General features: G+C 39.3%; 1 protein-coding gene across 5 annotated transcripts in view; it reads right to left on the bottom strand.

The window, feature by feature from the left end:
• Positions 1–19146, bottom strand: part of Astn2 (astrotactin 2) — a 1023735-nt gene that overhangs the window by 560478 nt on the left and 444111 nt on the right. For all 5 annotated transcript variants that reach the window (NM_019514.3, NM_207109.2, XM_030253680.1 and 2 more), the window contains one exon: positions 8847–9014. In NM_019514.3, the coding sequence (NP_062387.2) occupies positions 8847–9014 (168 nt within the window). The remainder of the gene's footprint in view (positions 1–8846; positions 9015–19146) is intronic.

Below are 19146 nucleotides of genomic sequence, written 5' to 3' on the forward strand. Positions count from 1 at the left end.
CAACAGATTGGAAAAGGATCTTTACCTATCCTAAATCATATAAGGGACTAATATCCAATATATACAAAGAACTCAAGAAGGTGGACTCCAGAAAATCAAATAACCCCATTAAAAATGGGGCTCAGAGCTAAACAAAGAATTCTCACCTGAGGAATGGCTGAGAAGCAACTGAAAAAATGTTCAGCATCCTTAATCATCAGGGAAATGCAAACCAAAACAACCCTGAGATTCCACCTCACACCAGTCAGAATGGCTAAGATCAAAAATTCAGGTGACAGCAGATGCTGGCAAGGATGTGGGGAAAAAGGAACACTCCTCCATTGTTGGTGGGATTGCAAGCTTGTACAACCACTCTGGAAATCAGTCTGGTGGTTCCTTAGAAAACTGGACGTAGTACTACCCGAGGGATATATCCAGAAGATGTTCCAACCGATAAGAAGGACACATGCTCCACTATGTCCATAGCAGCCTTATTTATAATAGCCAGAAGCTGGAAAGAACCCAGATGCTCCTCAACAGAGGAATGGATACAGAAAATGTGGTACATTTACACAATGGAGTACTACTCAGCTATTAAAAAGAATGAATTTATGAACTTCCTAGGCAAATGGATGGACCTGGAGGGCATCATCCTGAGTGAGGTAACCCAATCACAAAAGAACTCAAATGATATGTACTCACTGATAAGTGGCCCAGAAACTTAGAATACCCAAGATATAAGATACAATTTGCGAAACACATGAAACTCAAGAACGAAGACCAAAATATGGACACTTTGCCCCCTGTAGAATTGGGAATAAAACACCCATGGAAGAAGTTACAGAAACAAAGTTTGGAGCTGAGCCGAAAGGATGGACCATCTAGAGACTGCCATATCCAGGGATCCATCCCATAATCAGCCTCCAAATGCTGACACCATTGCATACACTAGCAAAATTTTGCTGAAAGGACCCTAATATAGCTGTCTCTTGTGAGGCTATTCTTGGGCCTAGCAAACACATAAGTGGATGCTCACAGTCAGCTATTGGATGGATCACAGGGCCCCCAATGGAGGAGCTAGAGAAAGTACCCAAGGAGCTAAAGGGATCTACAACCCTATAGGTGGAACAACAATATGAATGAACCAGTACCCCCTGGAGCTCATGTCTCTAGTTGCATATGTATCAGAAGATGGCCTAATCAGCCATCATTGGAAAGAGAGGCCCATTGGCCTTGCAAACTTTATATGCCTAAGTACAGGGGAAAGCCAGGACCAAGAAGTGGGAGTTGGGGGAGGGTGGAGAGTGGGGGTGAGGGCATGGGGGACTTTTGGGATAGCATTGGAAGTGTAAATGAAGAAAATACCTAATAAAAAAAGTAAAAAAAAAAAAAAGAAAGAAAATGAATCTTTAGTCTGTGGTGTTTACCAGCTTCCTTGGTTTAAAAACCTTCAGACTATCAAACTTCCACATCACCCATGTGATATTACTGAATACAGAGTTGGTTATAGTTGCAAATAATGAACTCTCATGGGCCCATGTAAGATGTTTCTAATGCACCAAGGATCTTACTTCAAATCATTTCTGTAGGTCGTACTAACTGTTGAAATCTCTGGAAAAATGAAGTTCAGTTGGGCAATGATATACAGCTAGGAAATTATATTCTCTGTAGCATGGTACTTACTTACTCTTCAGGTATAGCATATTTCTCACTACTTTTGTTCTCTCTAACACTTAAAAAAATAACCTTCTGATCAAGACTTGCAAGTACTCTGAAGCATGATGACCAAAATATGCCTGCATGACCTCGTTTCAATCCACATATTGAACCATTGAAGAAAGGGCTTTTTTGATTATAAATTATATCTATCTTATTGTTTAAATTTTATTGAGAATTTCATAGATAGGCATGATATGCTTTGACAAAATCCCTTTCAATTTCTTCTCCTTATTATCTCTCCTTATTATCCCTTCCAATTTCTTCTGTTCTCTTTCTTTCTTTTTCTGTTTTTTGTTTGTTTTTTTGTTTTTTTTTTTGTTTTTTGTTTGTTTGTTTGTTTGTTTTGTTTTGTTTTATTTTTCGAGACAGGGTTTCTCTGATAGCCCTGGCTGTCCTGGAACTTACTCTGTAGATCAGGTTGGCCTCAAACTTAGAAATCCGTCTGCCTCTGCCTCCCAAGTGCTGGGATCAAAGGCATGTGCCACCACAGCCTGGCTTCTGCTCTCTTTCTTATACCTACTGAGTCCACTTAACCATGGCTGTGTGCACATGGATTTTTACAAAGGAAGCTAAGCCACTTTATTTTTTCAGATATAAAAGTAGAAGATACACAGACTTAGAGAGTGGTTTGATTATTTTCATAATTACCCCTAATTATTATTCTTAATGGAATGTGGCTAATTGAAAAGTAAGTCTAAAAGTTCTTTTGCCAAGGTAGAATGTCTCTTTACAGATGGGGTTAAATATGATGGTTACTTTCCATGTTTCAATATTAAACAGCCTTACTAAAATCCGGTGATTACTTTCAAAAATCTTTCCTTACTTTACAAAAAGATAATTATCAATGTTGGGGAGGTAGGGATAGGACTCAGGATTTCATACGTATTATACCCTTGCTACACTAGGTACCACTGAACTACATTCCCTGTTGGGATTAGGATTGTAAGAACCTGTTTCATATTATTTTCCCTGTCTGTTCCCTGCTACTTCGTAAGGCCCTTATCTTTACTTATTTCTGAAGTAATTCTAGATGCTATCCCTACTCTACTGCTCTGTGGTTTCTGAATATTTATATAATTTCTTCTTCTTTTTTAGTGTTGAATTCTCTGCTAAAGCACTCTTCCTACATACACTCCCCACTGATTCTCCAAGGCTGAGCTAAAAGGTCATCTTTCTCTCAATACCTCTCATCTCCTGAAACACCCTTCTCCAATCCATTTCTCACTGTTCTCCAGGAAGGAAGCACTTGGTTAATGTATTGTTCTTGATTTATGGCACACTACATTTTTTATAATAGCTATATTATCAGATTCCTTTTTATCCTTGTAAGAATGTAAAATCCACAAAGAAATGAATACTGTCCAATTTTTCTGTGATTTTCCCATAGCTCCTAACACATAGACTTATGAGTGTGGAATTAAGAAAATCTTGCTTGAATGGAATCTAACGAATTGAACTAAATTTTCCAAAGTGGGCTTGAATCAAACCTCATGAAAATATATTAGGCTCTCATTTTTGACTCCTCACTAGAAGATATTCTTATCAATTTATGTCTTTAGTAGTTTATAAGAGTAAGACACTTTGCTGAGGGAGGGAAGGATACAGAGATGAACTAGGCAAAAGCTGTAAACTTATGAATTTAAGTTCTAATAGGTGGGACAAATTTTTAAACAGCAACTCTGAGATGTAACCTTATTTTAATAAACAAAGAATTCTAATTATTACAGAATTAATTCATTCTATTGAGAGAAATTGAGAGTCCATTAACTAAGTAGAGTTTATGAAGGATGGTGATATTAAAGTAAAAGATACTTTAGCTGAGAAGACAAACTCTTGTCTTTGGATATAGGAGGAAAAACTGTGAGTGAATATTTTAGTGAGGACAATACAAAGATACTCTCCAGGATGTGGTAGCCTGAGAAGATGGGATGAGATAATCTTGGTTCTTGTGACTGGTTACTGGATAGATTTTGTTGAGCTAATTTTCAAAACATTGAAAATATTTAATCTGAATTCTTGTGTAGAAAGATGTGGAGGACAGACTATAATAGTTGTGTATGAGTGATTCTGGAAGCATGAGGAAGTACTTCCTTTTTTCTCTTACTGAATAGCAGACACAATACTGAACTTTAATAACAGATAAAGGGAACGCACATCTTGATGGCCATCTTCATCTTCTCCAAAGGTCCTGGTGATAGATCTGGGCAAAAATGAGCAGAGGCTTAGCACTGCAATACTGATACTGACATTTGAAAGCATCAAAGTTTCTTCCCACTCAAAACAGGACTCTTTCATTGGGTCATAAACCAGAAAGGACAAATGAGGACACCTGAGAAAAAAAATACATTTTGACTAGTTGTGAATTAGGGAAAATAGTGCTGATAGAGTTCCAGTAAAGGGAGAAAGTTGTTTAAAATGATCCATAACAGACAAATTAATAAAAGCTTGCGAAAATGGCAGATATGAGGGTCTGGTGTCTTCAAGAGACTGCATGAGGATGAGGTGATGGAAGTGAATGGGGTTTTGTCAAAATAACCCTCTTGATGAATATGGCAGCTGAGACTTTTACTGACTAGGCAGAACATGATAAGGCTATCTAGGATGAAGAATTATTGTAACCTTGCCACATCATGGTAGGCCTGATGTGACAGGTCAGAAGCATCAACAATAGCCACCCAAATGCTTGAAATGTAGAATCTGAGGCCTCATTTCTCTGACCCACAGAAACTTGAAAATAAGTAGAGTAAAACACAGGACTCTTTGAACAAGTCTTGGTTCTGCAGTCAGTGGGCTAGGACCTTGATACTGTTATGTGCCTTTTCTGTTATCAATACTCACAGCTATTAAGATGAGATGGTCTTGGTTGGTTCTATACACTGATTTGTGTGTGTGTGTGGGGGGGGGGGGATAAGTTGTGTGAGTGTATTAAGGGGAAGAAGAAAACTCATTTGCATGATGATAACTTACAACTTATGGCTATTGCTTATTTTTACTATTTTAACTATTTATTGTTTGGAAATTTTGCATGTGGCTATAACAAGTCATTGTCATATTTAACTGTACTCCCATGTTTTAACTCTTGTGATATTTCCTACCACTTTCCAACTTCATGTGCTCTCTTATAAACCCACTGGGCCTACTTAGTGTTACCAGGATGTGCATGGGAACAAAACAATTCGCTGGTGCACGAACATCCAGTCAGGAGTCACAGCCAAAGAAAACCAACTTTCCATCCAATTTCAACAGTCTAAACAGATTGTGTAAAAACTGCATTGATTGTCCAAAAAGTGCCTCCTGAGGAACTATGGGAAGGCTGTGAAAAGGGTGTCAACAGGCTCTTGACTAGACTAAAAGACAAGGATTTAAAACCAGATGCTCACCCTACCCTAAAGAGATTGAATAGTTACCTGGCTGTAAGATTCTCCTTAGTTCCTAGCTTTGCCCTTTTGAGAAGTGGATGACTGGAGGTACTCCAGAGTGTGGTAATTATGCAGAACAGAGATCTCTGTCTTCTGCACACCATTAAGCATCATGGCATATACAAAGCATTTTCCATAAAGACTAGTCAGATTCTTTTTTTTTCCTTTTTTTATTAGGTATTTTCCTCATTTACATTTCCAATGCTATCCCAAAAGTCCCCCATACCCTCCCCCGCCACTCCCCTACCCACCCACTCCCACCTTTTGGCCCTGGTGTTCCCCTGTACTGGGGCATATAGAGTTTGAATGTTCAATGGGCCTCTCTTTCCAGTGATGGACGACTAGGCCATCTTTTGATACATATGCAGCTAGAGTCAAGAGCTCCGGGGTACTGCTTAGTTCATAATGTTGTTCCACCTATAGGGTTGCAGATCCCTTTAGCTCCTTGGGTACTTTCTCTAGCTCCTCCATTGGGGGCCCTGTGATCCATCCAATAGCTGACTGTGAGCATTCACTTATGTGTTTGCTAGGCCCAAGAATAGTCTCACAAGAGACAGCTATATCAGGGTCCTTTCAGCAAAATCTTGCTAGTGTATGCAATGGTGTCAGAGTTTGGAGGCTGATTATGGGATGGATCCCCGGATATGGCAGTTTCTAGATGGTCCATCCTTTTGTCTCAGCTCCAAACTTTGTCTCTGTAACTCCTTCCATGGGTTTCATTTTGAGTAAGATTTGTTTGGATATAGTATAGATGACATTAAATACAAATTTCGATATCTGTTCAAGACTCCTCTTTGAATCATGGACCTTTAATGAATTCTTATTCTGTTGTTTTGGCTTCTGGTTTAAATGCTAGCCCAGTTTTCTTTACATATGATGCAAGATTCACTACTTTGACACAGTTTGTAGCTGTTAGTCCCTGCTTTCTCAACATGATTGATTCAGACATCTGATCGATACCCAGATATTAAGAAATATCTGGCAAAAGTGACTGTTTAGCCATTAAAAATAGAATGTTGTGTACACATAGCTCAGGAGAGTGAAGAGAGATAAGAACTTAGGGGCGCCTTCTCCACTAGCAGCCTGATAGCTCTGCCTGTCTTCTGGCCAGTAGCTATAAACAATTCAAATATCTAATGATGAATTTAAAGTACCAAAACATGATTTAAAAATATATACTGTTAAGTGTCTAATACTAACATATCTGCACTCTGTTTGTAATGAGGTACAAGAGGACCATTACTCTCTTGACACATTACATTCTCCCTAGTCCTGCAGAGTAAGTTTTAACATTTATTTCCTGTTTGAGTGGCAAAAATAATTTGTGACTTTCACTTGAAGAAGCTGTACTAACCCTAAGATGCATGCTTCTTAAGACTGTGAGGAAAATACGTAATAATAAAAATATTAAAAAAATAAAAATAAAATCAGACAGTGGACCAGCCTGTAGGGCATTTTCTTAGTTAGTGATTGGTGTGGGAGGGCCCAGGTCATCCTGGATGGTGCCATCCCTGGGCTTGTGGGCCTGAATTCTATACGAAAGCAGACTGTGCAAGCCATATGGAGCAAGCCAGTAAGCAGCACTCCTTCACAGCCTCTGCATCAGCTTCTGCCTCCAGGTTCCTGCCCTCAAGTTCTTGCTCTGGCTTCTTTCAATTGATAGACTACAACATGGAAGTGTAGGTCCAATAAAACCTTTCCTAACTTGAAAAAAAAAAGACTGTAGGTAAGTACAAGGCTGAGAGCAATGGTCAGGCAGGCAGGCCGGATCTAAACAAGAATCAGACAGGAGCCACAGGAGAGGGGCAGCCTTCCAGTATAACTATGATTTTTGTATGAGATGTCTCAATATCATCCTAACCAGTAGATAAAGCAAGGAAGGTGTACTGCAGAAGGGCCACCCATGGTTTTACCTTTTATCACCAGGGCAGGACTGCTAGCTGCTATAATATTAGAGCACCAACACAGTCAGATCTCAGGAGCAAACCCAAGTGTTCATTCTCCACTTCTGGGTAATAGGTAGTAGTTTTCTTGAACTAGTATTCACAGCTCTGCTGTTTATACCCCTCATCCAACCCTGACCCTCCATGGCATGCCAACTCAGGAAATGATGACTTGATTTGTCTCACCATTTAGACTGGAAAATTCGCAATCATCTTTGACTACACTCCATTTCTCACATCCCATATTATAACAAATGCTGTCAAGCCTCTATAACAGTCACCCAGAATCTGTTAACACCCCAGCACTTTCTTCCCTTCATCTCATGATCTAAGCCGTCACCAACTCTTGCCTAGATTATAGGAATAGTATGTTTTGACATCTCAGAAAGGATTTATTGCACAGCAGCCAGAGTAGATCAGTTAAAATGTTGGTCAGGACTCATGCTCATGTGTTCCTTTGCTCACAAACATCCAATGACTTCCCATTTCAATGAAGGTTCGCATCATGCTATAAAAGGTCTGAACCATATTCCTCTCTCAAATATGCAATTGTGTTGTATTTTGTACTCCCTCCTTCCACTCTAACCATCTTGGAATCCCTATCAGTGCCCAACAAAAGATCCATTTATGAGTGTCTGCTGCAAAGAATTGATGTATGCAGGGCCTTCTATTTTTTGAAAATTATCAGAGTATCATTGTTTCATCATTTCCTATTCTGAAGTACCTGCTCCCATAACACCTTCCCAAGGAACATTTCTGTCTACGTTCTCCCCTACTCCAAGAATAATGTCTGTCTGTCTGTCTCTGATCTATCTATTTCTATATATATATCTACACACATCTACACATGCATGCATATGTTTGTCTAATGCAGCACTGTCCAACATAACTTTGTAATTTTTATTTTAATCTCAGTTCTATAAGAAGGTACTCAGTTAGTCATACAGAGTCATGGAGTACTTAAAATTTGGCTAATGTGACTGAAGTAATGAATTTTTAATGTTATTTCATTTAAAATAATGTAAAATAAATAGGCATATATGGGCTTGGGCTTCCATACAAGACTGCAGATTTGCTGTTCCTTTCCATAGACATTCATATATAGATTACAGGAGGCAAAAAAAAATTGCCTAAAATTATGCCTGGCGACAGGAAATTCTTTTCGGTTGGATGTGCAGATGAATACATGGAGAACATTCTGTATACTGTCTCATTTATTTAAAAATTTAGTTTTTATTGTATAAACAACCATACTTTGGTGTTTTCATACACATGACATTTCGCTTCATTTTTATTCATCCCCTATGCTCACTCACTTGTCCTGTCCCCTTTCTCCCCTACCTAATATTCTTCCCTCTTCTGCTTTCTTGCCATATTATAGTCTATTATTTCTTATCAATCCCTTTAACCCCAAGAGAAAGTTTGTGTGTTAAGTACTCTTTTGTTAGAACTGAATGTTATACATTATCTTGTTGAAAAATATGAATATAAAAGCAAACAGGACATGCACTTAGCAGTGTCTAATGGCATTCAGACAGTCTGCTGTGCCGAGGTTAACCTCAGTGTTCTCTATGGCTTTTTCTACCCCTGAACTTCTGAGGCTTTCTAAGAAGTACCTTCATTACCAGAGAATGGAGGCACATGGTTTAATAGATTGAACTGGCAGACCTTTTCATCAGGTTCTTTGCCAGTGGATCAGCCATCTCTGATTAATTAAGTGGAAAGAATATGGACCCTTCTTCAATGCATACCACCCACATCTGAAGTTCCACAGTGCATGACTCACCAGTATCTGGGTCACAGAGCTGTTCACAGGCATCTGTCGTCCTCTGTCCACAGAGGTCTCTCACCCATGGCGAGGTGGCATTGATCTGGTAATACAGAGACAGCTTGGCAGGGTTTAGCCAATCGGAGATATCCAGGTAGCTTCCTTCACTCACCACAAAGCTGCTCCCTGTGGGTGAACAGAGAGCAACAGTTACCTTCTCCCCAGTGTCAGAGTCATTACTGGTGCTACAGGAACAAAAGTGCAAATAATCCAACTGCAGTTGATACATTTCACTTACCTAAGAACATTGGAAGAACTGTCACTCTGTGTCATTATGGTGGCAAAGTCAACATGAACCACTTCAGGCTAGTGGATAAGACTGTCCTGAGGACTGAGTTCAGATCCAAACTTTGCCCTTATAGACTACTGACTTCTGTGATAGTCATTTAGTTACTGTGACATTGGCTGCTTCATCTCTAAATGAAAACATTAAGGGGCACCACCTCAAATATTAGAATGAAATAGATTAATGTAAGGTGTATAGACAGTGGCTGACTCGTTCTAGTGAAAAATGATAAAATTTCAAATGGAAAATTGGCTATCCCTGTTACCCCTACATCCCTTTGGGAAAGAGTGCACTAATGACCACCACAGCCGAGGGAATGATATCTGCATGCAAAGTAAGAAATGTGAAATCAAGACCTATTTCCCCTATTATGCCATATTTTCTGTGATTGTTGTTTTTGCAGTGCTGTGGTTCAAAACTAGTGACTCAGCGTATAGTAGGTAAGCATGCTATCGCTGAGCAATACTCTCAATCCTATTTATGTCATTCCAAAGGAGAAAATAATATAGAAATATAGATTGTAGTAGACAAAGTGAGAGGAGTTTTCAAGGAAATTTCAAGACCCTCTAAGGAAAGATACTATACACACATGCACAGATACTTGTGCACACACACACACACATACTCACAGACATATGTGCACACACCCACATGTTGATGCAGGTGTGTGCATATTCCTATAATCCCAGTACTCAGAAGATGAAGGTAGTAACTTCCATGCCAGTATGATCTACACAATGAGTTTCAGGTCATGCCGAGATGCAGAGGAAGACTGTGTTCAAACACTAAGCAAGTAAGAAAACAAATAAATGAACTTGATGCTTGGTGTTTGGAAAATACAGGAAGAGAAGCAGACAGGGCCTGAGAACAAAGGGTCATGTCAGGCTCTACTTGAATGGCAGCTATGAATCACCTCTGGTTAGATCTTTACACGTGGGCCTAAATGCCAGGAGAGGCTGAGATTTAAGGGGCTTTGTTTTCTTCATTCTTTTTGTTTTTGTTTTTGTTTTTGTTTTTGTTTTGTTTTCCAATAGTTAGCCTGTTCTCCAATGAAGGCTTAAATATGTTCCTAGAACTTATGTAGGTCAAAAAGCCTCTAGCTTCCTAATGTCTGAATTGAAATATTCCTCATTAATTCATAAGAGATATCATATATATGCATACATATGGTATACATTATCCATTCCTATGCAATTACTGTATAATTATACAGTGTTTACATATACAACTATACAAAGTCACATATGCTCATATGTATACTCAGTTTGAATGAGGCAAGAGACTCCTTCAGATTGGTCATAATTATTTTGTAACTGCTGAACACATGTATGCAGCAATCATGCAAATCTAAGGCTAAGCATCACAGAGTGAAAAAAGTATGAATTTGAATAGGACTAAATAAGACTTAAAGAGTGGATCTGGAGTTGTGCTAGATGTATCAGCTTGTATTAAGCAGAACAAAAGATTGTTCCCTCAAATTAATATAACCAAGCTCCCTACCCTATTTACTTTCTCTTTGTCATATCAGGAAACAACAGTCACAATACCCTATTTTTTCCAGGGAAGAAATTCAAGTTTTCCAGAGAGTGCTCTGCTTTTAAGCACCCTTTGTGTTTAACAAGGGATTCTCTGTCAGATCATAGTAAACATTGTTCTTGCCCTATGATTGGACTCATAATGAATCAGACCATCTGCTGTAGTCCAGTAAAAAATGGTCTGGGAGGTGAGGTCATAGTAAACCATGACTGGCTGCCCAAGTATCTGAGACCAAGGGCTAAAGATTACATTATTTAACTCAGGGATACAAAATGCCTGCTATTCTATAGAAGGAATACCCATGTAAAAGCACAGGATACAACACGCTTGTCAGTGTGAATGCCAGAAGCATCCATGTGAAACAGCAGGAGTAATGGGTGACATCACACGGAGATAAGGAAATGACCATTTTAGAAGATGGCCCTAAAGTCTTTGGCTACTCAAGGAAAAAAAAGAAAATAAAAAGAAACAAGTCTGTAGGATTCTGTATTTCAAACTTCTGGCAAGGAAAGCTATGTAAATCTCTCTGCAAAGCCACATTTCCCCCCACTTGAACAAAGCCCAAAGAGAGACATGTCACATGGGTCCTTGAGCAAGGCACTACACATCAGTATCAACTGCAGATTTTTCTTTTAAAAAAGCACAGTCATGCTGTTTAAATGGATAATTCTTGTATTTATTCTCACTAAAGACTGAGGGATGGATATTGAATTGTGTCCCAGGGCTGAGTTTGGTTAATCCTGCTGCTTCAGAAAAGCTACACAGTGCTGTGATAAAGAGAACAGCCAGCAAGATATGAGTTCAGTTCCTCATGGTGTTACTTACTAGCTATATCTACTTTAGCAAGAAGACAATCTTCCAGTTGCTACATATAAATAGCATGGGTAGAGAGTCCCCCCTCCTCAGATGCTGATTTCAAGTTTACCTAAGACAGTGCATCTGCTTTAGATCAGCAAAAACACTCAAAGGCAGAGATTGGCATAGGAGTAGTCCACTGATATGGTCTGTAAGGGAGTGGCCAAAGTTAAATGGCATGGCAGGAGAAGTTGAATTACGATGGAGATGCAGAGAAACACTCCAATGATTGCACTCAACACTCTGGCAGTGGGTGTGGCTTCAAACTGGTTTCAAATCAAGAGAAGCATTTATGCTTACACATTGTCCAGTCAGGGCCTACAGGCTATCTCTGGGAAGGGAGCATAACCCTGGGTGAAACAGCCCTTCACAATGGAAGGATGCTTATTCAATTAATGTTCAGCTGAGAGGAGCCAACCACTAATATCCCCTGCAATTGGGAGAGCTAGTGTTGCAGCACTTAATGGAGATAGGAATACAGCATCACAAACCCACTAAAGCAGATGAAGTCCCGGTTGTCCTGTGAAACTGACTAATGGGAGCAATTTTCATTATTATTTGGATTTCTTATGAACTTCAAAGCTCTACACACAATAACCACAGGTTTCAAATATGAGAAATATGAGTGAAAAATATTGGACTGAGAAACAGGTGTTATAGACTGTCTGCATTTGAGCCTTTCAGAGATAAATGTGACATGAATATAGAGTTCTTAAAGATTGATATTAGTGTCCTTTTAAGAACTTCAGGAAGCTGTCACCAATGAAGGATAGCCCCACAATGAACCAGAAGGATAACCATTGCCAGACAGCAAAACTGACATCCTCATCTGAGACTCTCCAGACCCCAGAACTTTCATAAATGCACTTCTGTTCTTTATAAGTCATTACCACTCTGACATTGTGTTCCAGCATCATAAATGGCCTAGTCAGTAGGATTATCTTTAACTTGAATATCTTTTGAATCAATATTGTGAAGAGATGTTCAAATGTTTTGATGGTAGAGGGGGGCTATTAGCCTTTGAGTGTTATGTTTTTTTTCTTTCTTGAGATAAATGTGTTACATAATTTGCTCACTTCCAACAGTCTTTTGGGAGAGTCATTTTTTTCTTTTACAGAAGAATGCATGAGATGCAGATGAAAATTGATCTAACCAATATGCATAATTACTCAGTGATAAGAGTGAAAGTTGAAAGAAGCATTTTCAGTTTCTAAAGCTATGACCTTCCTGGATATTTCAGGCTGTATTGAGAAATAGGAGCTCTGGTAGGGGATCTGTTTTGTGGTCCTGTTACTCCTCCTCCAGCAAGTTGAACACTCTCTTTGGTGACTGTAGTGTACATAGTGCTGGAAGTGCTTTCCCTCCTCCAATGGACCATGACATCTTACAAGGAATATATGGTGACTCATGAATCCTTATCTACCTTCTCTCAGCAAAATACTTGTCACATGTTAAAGACTTACTGAATGTTAAAGTGAATTAATGAAATCAAGTTCCATGTCTGATGACTGAGACCTTCAATTCAGTTCTTCCTGGGATTTTGAAGGAAACTGGCCATCTCATTGGTTCAGGTTAATTGTATTTACACAACATTAAGCCTCAACAAAATGGCAGGCCCTTTGAGAGTCTCACAATGTTCAAACTAAACAACTGAACATCATAGTCAGGGCTCTTGAAAGAGGTGACTCACCATCAAGGGCTTGAGATGTGGATGAATAAATACAGACCTGAGTAAAGAGGGCTTTGTGAAAAGGAACAAGGAGACTCAAAGATCATGTTGTATTAGCAAGAAGGTGAAAGAGACTCCCGAGATGAATTTAATGCCTTCATTTGTCCAACACTAAGTAAAGTCCTCCCCAAATAAGACGTACTCATGGAGTTAGGAAAGTGAGCAAGAGCATTAGGGAATATTATTATCTAAATAATGTAGACCAAATATGTGCATAAACATGTACCATACACACTGGAGTATGATAAGGATTAGCTGAAAAGCTGAGTTTCCCCACTTTGGAAAGAACTGTTACTCTCAGGAAGTAGAGCTGGAAAATTGGCCCTTAACTTAAACTTATATGGAAAGACCAATCAGAAGAGGTTAAAGAGGGGAAGTATCAAGAGCTAGGTGCTTTGGAAGTACAGAGCAGATTTACCCAGTAGAACTACATCTCTCGTTTCCAGAACAAGAAGAACTATTCAAAGAATTAACCAAACAAGGAGTTGGTTCTTTGAGAAAATCAACAAGATAGATAAACCCTTAGCTAGACTCACTAGAGGGCACAGGGACAAAATCCTAATCAACAAAATCAGAAATGAAAAGAGAGACATAACAACAGATCCTGAAGAAATCCAAAACACCATCAGATCCTTCTACAAAAGGCTATACTCAACAAAACTGGAAAACCTGGATGAAATGGACAAATTTCTAGACAGATACCAGGTACCAAAGTTAAATCAGGATCACGTTAACGATCTAAACAGTCCCATATCCCCTAAGGAAATAGAAGCAGTCATTAATAGTCTCCCAACCAAAAAAAGGCCAGGACCAGATGGGTTTAGTGCAGAGTTCTACCAGACCTTCAAAGAAGATCTAATCCCAGTTCTGCACAAACTATTCCACAAAATAGAAGTAGAGAGAACTCTACCCAACTCATTCTATGAAGCCACAATTACTCTGATACCTAAAGCAAAGAAAGATCCAACAAAGATAGAGAACTTCAGACCAATTTCCCTTATGAATATCGATGCAAAAATCCTCAATAAAATTCTTGCTAACCAAATCCAAGAACACATTAAAGCAATCATCCATCCTGACCAAGTAGGTTTTATTCCAGGGATGCAGGGATGGTTTAATATATGAAAATCCATCAATGTAATCCATTATATAAACAAACTCAAAGACAAAAACCACATGATCATCTCGTTAGATGCGGAAAAAGCATTTGACAAGATCCAACACCCATTCATGATAAAAGTCTTGGAAAGATCAAGATTCAAGGCCCATACCTAAACGTGATAAAAGCAATCTACAGGAAACCAGTAGCCAACATCAAAGTAAATGGTGAGAAGCTGGAAGCAATCCCACTAAAATCAGGGACTAGACAAGGCTGCCCACTTTCTCCCTACCTCTTCAACATAGTACTTGAAGTATTAGCCAGAGCAATTCGACAACAAAAGGAGATCAAGGGGATACAAATTGGAAAAGATGAAGTCAAAATATCACTTTTTGCAAATGGTATGATAGTATATATAAGTGACCTTAAAAATTCCACCAGAGAACTCCTAAACCTGATAAACAGCTTCGGTGAAGTAGCTGGATATAAAATTAACTCAAACAAGTCAATGTCCTTTCTCTACACAAAGAATAAACAGGCTGAGAAAGAAATTAGGGAAACAACACCCTTCTCAATAGTCACAAATAATATAAAATATCTTGGCGTGACTCTAACTAAGGAAGTGAAAGATCTGTATGATAAAAACTTCAAATCTCTGAAGAAAGAAATTAAAGAAGATCTCAGAAGATGGAAAGATCTCCCATGCTCATGGATTGGCAGGATCAACATTGTAAAAATGGCTATCTTGCCAAAAGCAATCTACAGATTCAATGCAATCCCCATCAAAATTCCAACTCAATTCTTCAATGAATTAGAAAGAGCAATCAGCAAATTCATCTGGAATAACAAAAAACCTAGGATACCAAAAGCTCTTCTCAAGGATAAAAGTACCGCTGGTAGAATCACCATGCCTGACCTAAAGGTTTACTACAGAGCAATTGTGATAAAAACTGCATGGTACTGGTATAGTGACAGACAAGTAGACCAATGGAATAGAATTGAAGACCCAGAAATGAACCCACACACCTATGGTCACTTGATCTTCAACAAGGGAGCTAAAACCATCCAGTGGAAAAAAGACAGCATTTTCAACAAATGGTGCTGGCACAACTGGTTGTTATCATGTAGAAGAATGCGAATCGACCCATTCCTCTCTCCTTGTACTAAGGTCAAATCTAAGTGGATCAAGGAACTCCACATAAAACCAGAGACACTGAAACTTATAGAGGAGAAAGTGGGGAAAAGTCTCGAGGATATGGGCACAAGGAAAAAAAATTCCTGAATAGAAAAGCAATGGCTTGTGCTTTAAGATGGAGGATTGACAAATGGGACCTCATGAAACTGCAAAGCTTCTGCAAGGCAAAAGACACCATCAATAAGACAAAAAGACCACCAACAGATTGGGGAAGGATCTTTACCTATCTTAAATCAGATAGGGGACTAACATCCAATATATATAAAGAACTCAAGAGGGTGGACTCCAGAAAATCAAATAGCCCCCTTAAAAGATGGGGCTCAGAGCTGAACAAAGAATTCTCACCTGAGGAATACCGAAAGGCTGAGAAACATCTGAAAAAATGTTCAACATCCTTAATCATCAGAGAAATGCAAATCAAAACAACCCTGAGATTCCATCTCACACCAGTCAGAATGGCTAAGATCAAAAATTCAGGTGACAGCAGATGCTGGCGAGGATGTGGAGAAAGAGGAACACTTCTCCATTGTTGGTGGGATTGCAAGCTTGTACAACCACTCTGGAAATCAGTCTGGTGGTTCCTCCGAAAATTGGACATAGTACTACCGGAGGATCCTGCAATACCTCTCCTGGGCATATATCCAGAAGATGTCCCAACCGGTAAGAAGGACACATGCTCCACTATGTTCATAGCAGCCTTATTTATAATAGCCAGAAGCTGGAAAGAACCCAGATTTCCCTCAACAGAGGAATGGATACAAAAAACGTGGTACATTTACACAATGGAGTACTGCTCAGCTATTAAAAAGAATGAATTCACGAAATTCCTAGGCAAATGGTTGGACCTGGAGGGCATCATCCTGAGTGAGGTAACCCAATCACAAAAGAACTCAAATGAAATGTACTCACTGATAAGTGGATATTCACCCAGAAACTTAGTATAGCGAGATATAAGGTACAATATGTAATACATATGAAACTGAAGAAGAACGAAGACCAAAGTGTGGACACTTTGCTCCTTCTTAGAACTGGAAACAATTACCCATGGAAGGAGTTACAGAGACAAAGTTTGGAGCTGAGACAAAAGGATGGACCATCTAGAGACTGCCATATCCAGGGATCCATCCCATAATTAGCCTCCAAGCGATGACACCATTGCATACACTAGCAAGCCTTTGTTGCAAGGACGGTGATATAGCTGCTCCTTGTGAGACTAGGCCAGGGCCTAGCAAACACAGAAGTGGATGCTCACAGTCAACTATTGGATGGATCACAGGGCCCCCAATGGAGGAGCTAGAGAAAGTATCCAAGGAGCTAAAGAGATCTGCAACCCTATCGGAGGAACAACATTATGAACTAACCAGTACCCCAGAGCTCTTGACTCTAGCTGCATATGTATCAAAAGATGACCTAGTCGGCCATCACTGGAAAGAGAGGCCCATTGGTCAGGCAAACGTTATATGCCCCAGTACAGGGGAATGCCAGGGCCAAAAAATGGGAATGGGTGGGTAGGGGAGTGGGGGGGTGGACTTTTGGGATAGCATTGGAAATGTAATTGAAGAAAATACGTAATAAAAAAAAACCACACAAGATCTTAAAAAAAAAAAAAAAAAAAAAGAACTACATCTCTCACTCTGTGCCATATGCAGGAGGGGATTTCATCCAGTGTGCATGAAATACACCATGCCATCATTTCATTCAGCTGTGCCATTGTATACAAACTAACTAGCAAGGCTATACCAGACTCTGGTTGAATAAAATACAGTCCTTGACAACACCGGGATGGAGGTCAGACATCCAAGTCTGAGGCAAACCTCTCTGCCTGTCCATTGCCCTTTGCTAATTATTCCATCTGGATTCTTCATTTCTTGATGGCAAGGACCATTCATTGCTTAGTGTGTGATGGAGGTTCAGAAGACATTTGGATTTGGGGAGAGAATAAAAAAAAATACAAAATAGAGTTAAAAAGGAGGGTGCACTAGTGAGTTAAATGAGTGTCAAACAGCTCTCTGAATAAATTGCCACATTTTTATGGGAATGAAAACTACCTCGAGAGGAAATAAAAATGTGTTATTTCTTGTTTCTCATGTTTCCCTTATTTTCGTCTGGATGTCTGTCTTATTTTCTTGGCTTTAGATAAAAAACGCTTCCTCCCTTATTGGGCAATGTAAGATTCCTCTCTGAGATACTCATTTAGATCCTCCCAGAGAGCAATGACTCTTAAATGAATCTCTGCCAAAATCTCAACTTCAAAATGTCATGCTTCCTTATTTTAAATATATTTATATATACATATATACATATATATTCATTTTTCTCTCACTGCCTTGTGGGAATATACATCATCTAATTAACCAAATGGATTTTCAGTTCAGCCCAATCATTTCCTTATCTAGAATCTGAAGCCAGTGTTGCTCAGGGGACTGTTCGGGCACCGAGGTCCTCATTAACTCTGATCTTCAATTACATTGATTATAAGCCTGCTTCTGTAATTGTGCAGAATAGATCAGGGGTGAGCTGGGAAGCTCAGGCCACTCCATAACATTCTCTGAAAAGCCAGAGGCACAGCATCCCCCAAAAGAAACAGAATGCTACAGATGAGAACTAAAAATACCACGGAAGTAGGTATCACCAGACAAAAACTGCCTGGCGAGACAGGCAACAGCTGCAAATTTCCTTTCATTTCACTGTGCCTTGAGCCAGTCCAATCATAGCCATGAGTAAAAGACTTCAAAACAGCTCTGGTCACACTGGTGAATGGCCAGTAGATGCTCTCCGGAAATAAAGTGGAAGAATTGATCTTGTCCCCAAGGTTTCAGTGCCTTTGGTTATCTCCCTTTATATCTGAAATGATGAGAAGCACTCTCCCTTCTGTCACATCACAGAACCCATCTCTGTTGGATTCTCAGACCTATGAGAAATGTCCTACCTGGTGGTATGATAGTGTACAAACTCAGAAGAAGAAATGAGGAACACATATATTATCAGCCCAGTGGGTACGTGAAGCACATGTCTACTCTGGCCCTTGTCCCAATTTACAGAGCCATAAGTTAATGCTGTCTACATTCCACCACCTAATATCCCTTAAGGAGTAGATATATGAAGTGGGGAGATCAAACAATTTTTGAGAGCTTTGTAAGAGAAAGCAAATTCAACCTAGATGGTAGGGAGCTACTGGACTTTGACAGCTGCAATATTATTGGGGGCCAGTTTTCAAACAAGGCTCTCAGCAACTTATCTCTCTGTCTTTTTCTCTATTTTTGTGTGTTTTTTTAAAATCTCATATCCTAATTAATTTCTTTACTTTGGATCAAATGCAATCTTCTCACCATCACCTGAATGTTCTCTATGTGTTATAGGATGGATTGTATCTTCTTCAACTTTACATGATGCAGTTCTGACATGGATTGATTAAAAATGTGACTGCATTTGAACACAGGGTCGATATTTATTTTATTTTTTACTTATCCACTTTACATCCCTCTCATTGCCCCCTCTCAGTCATCCCCTCCCACGATCCTTCTCCTATCCCCCCTCCCTTTCTCCTCTGAATGGATG

Source organism: Mus musculus, chromosome 4 (assembly GCF_000001635.26).
Source record: "Mus musculus strain C57BL/6J chromosome 4, GRCm38.p6 C57BL/6J".
NCBI classification, from domain to species: Eukaryota; Metazoa; Chordata; class Mammalia; order Rodentia; family Muridae; genus Mus; species Mus musculus.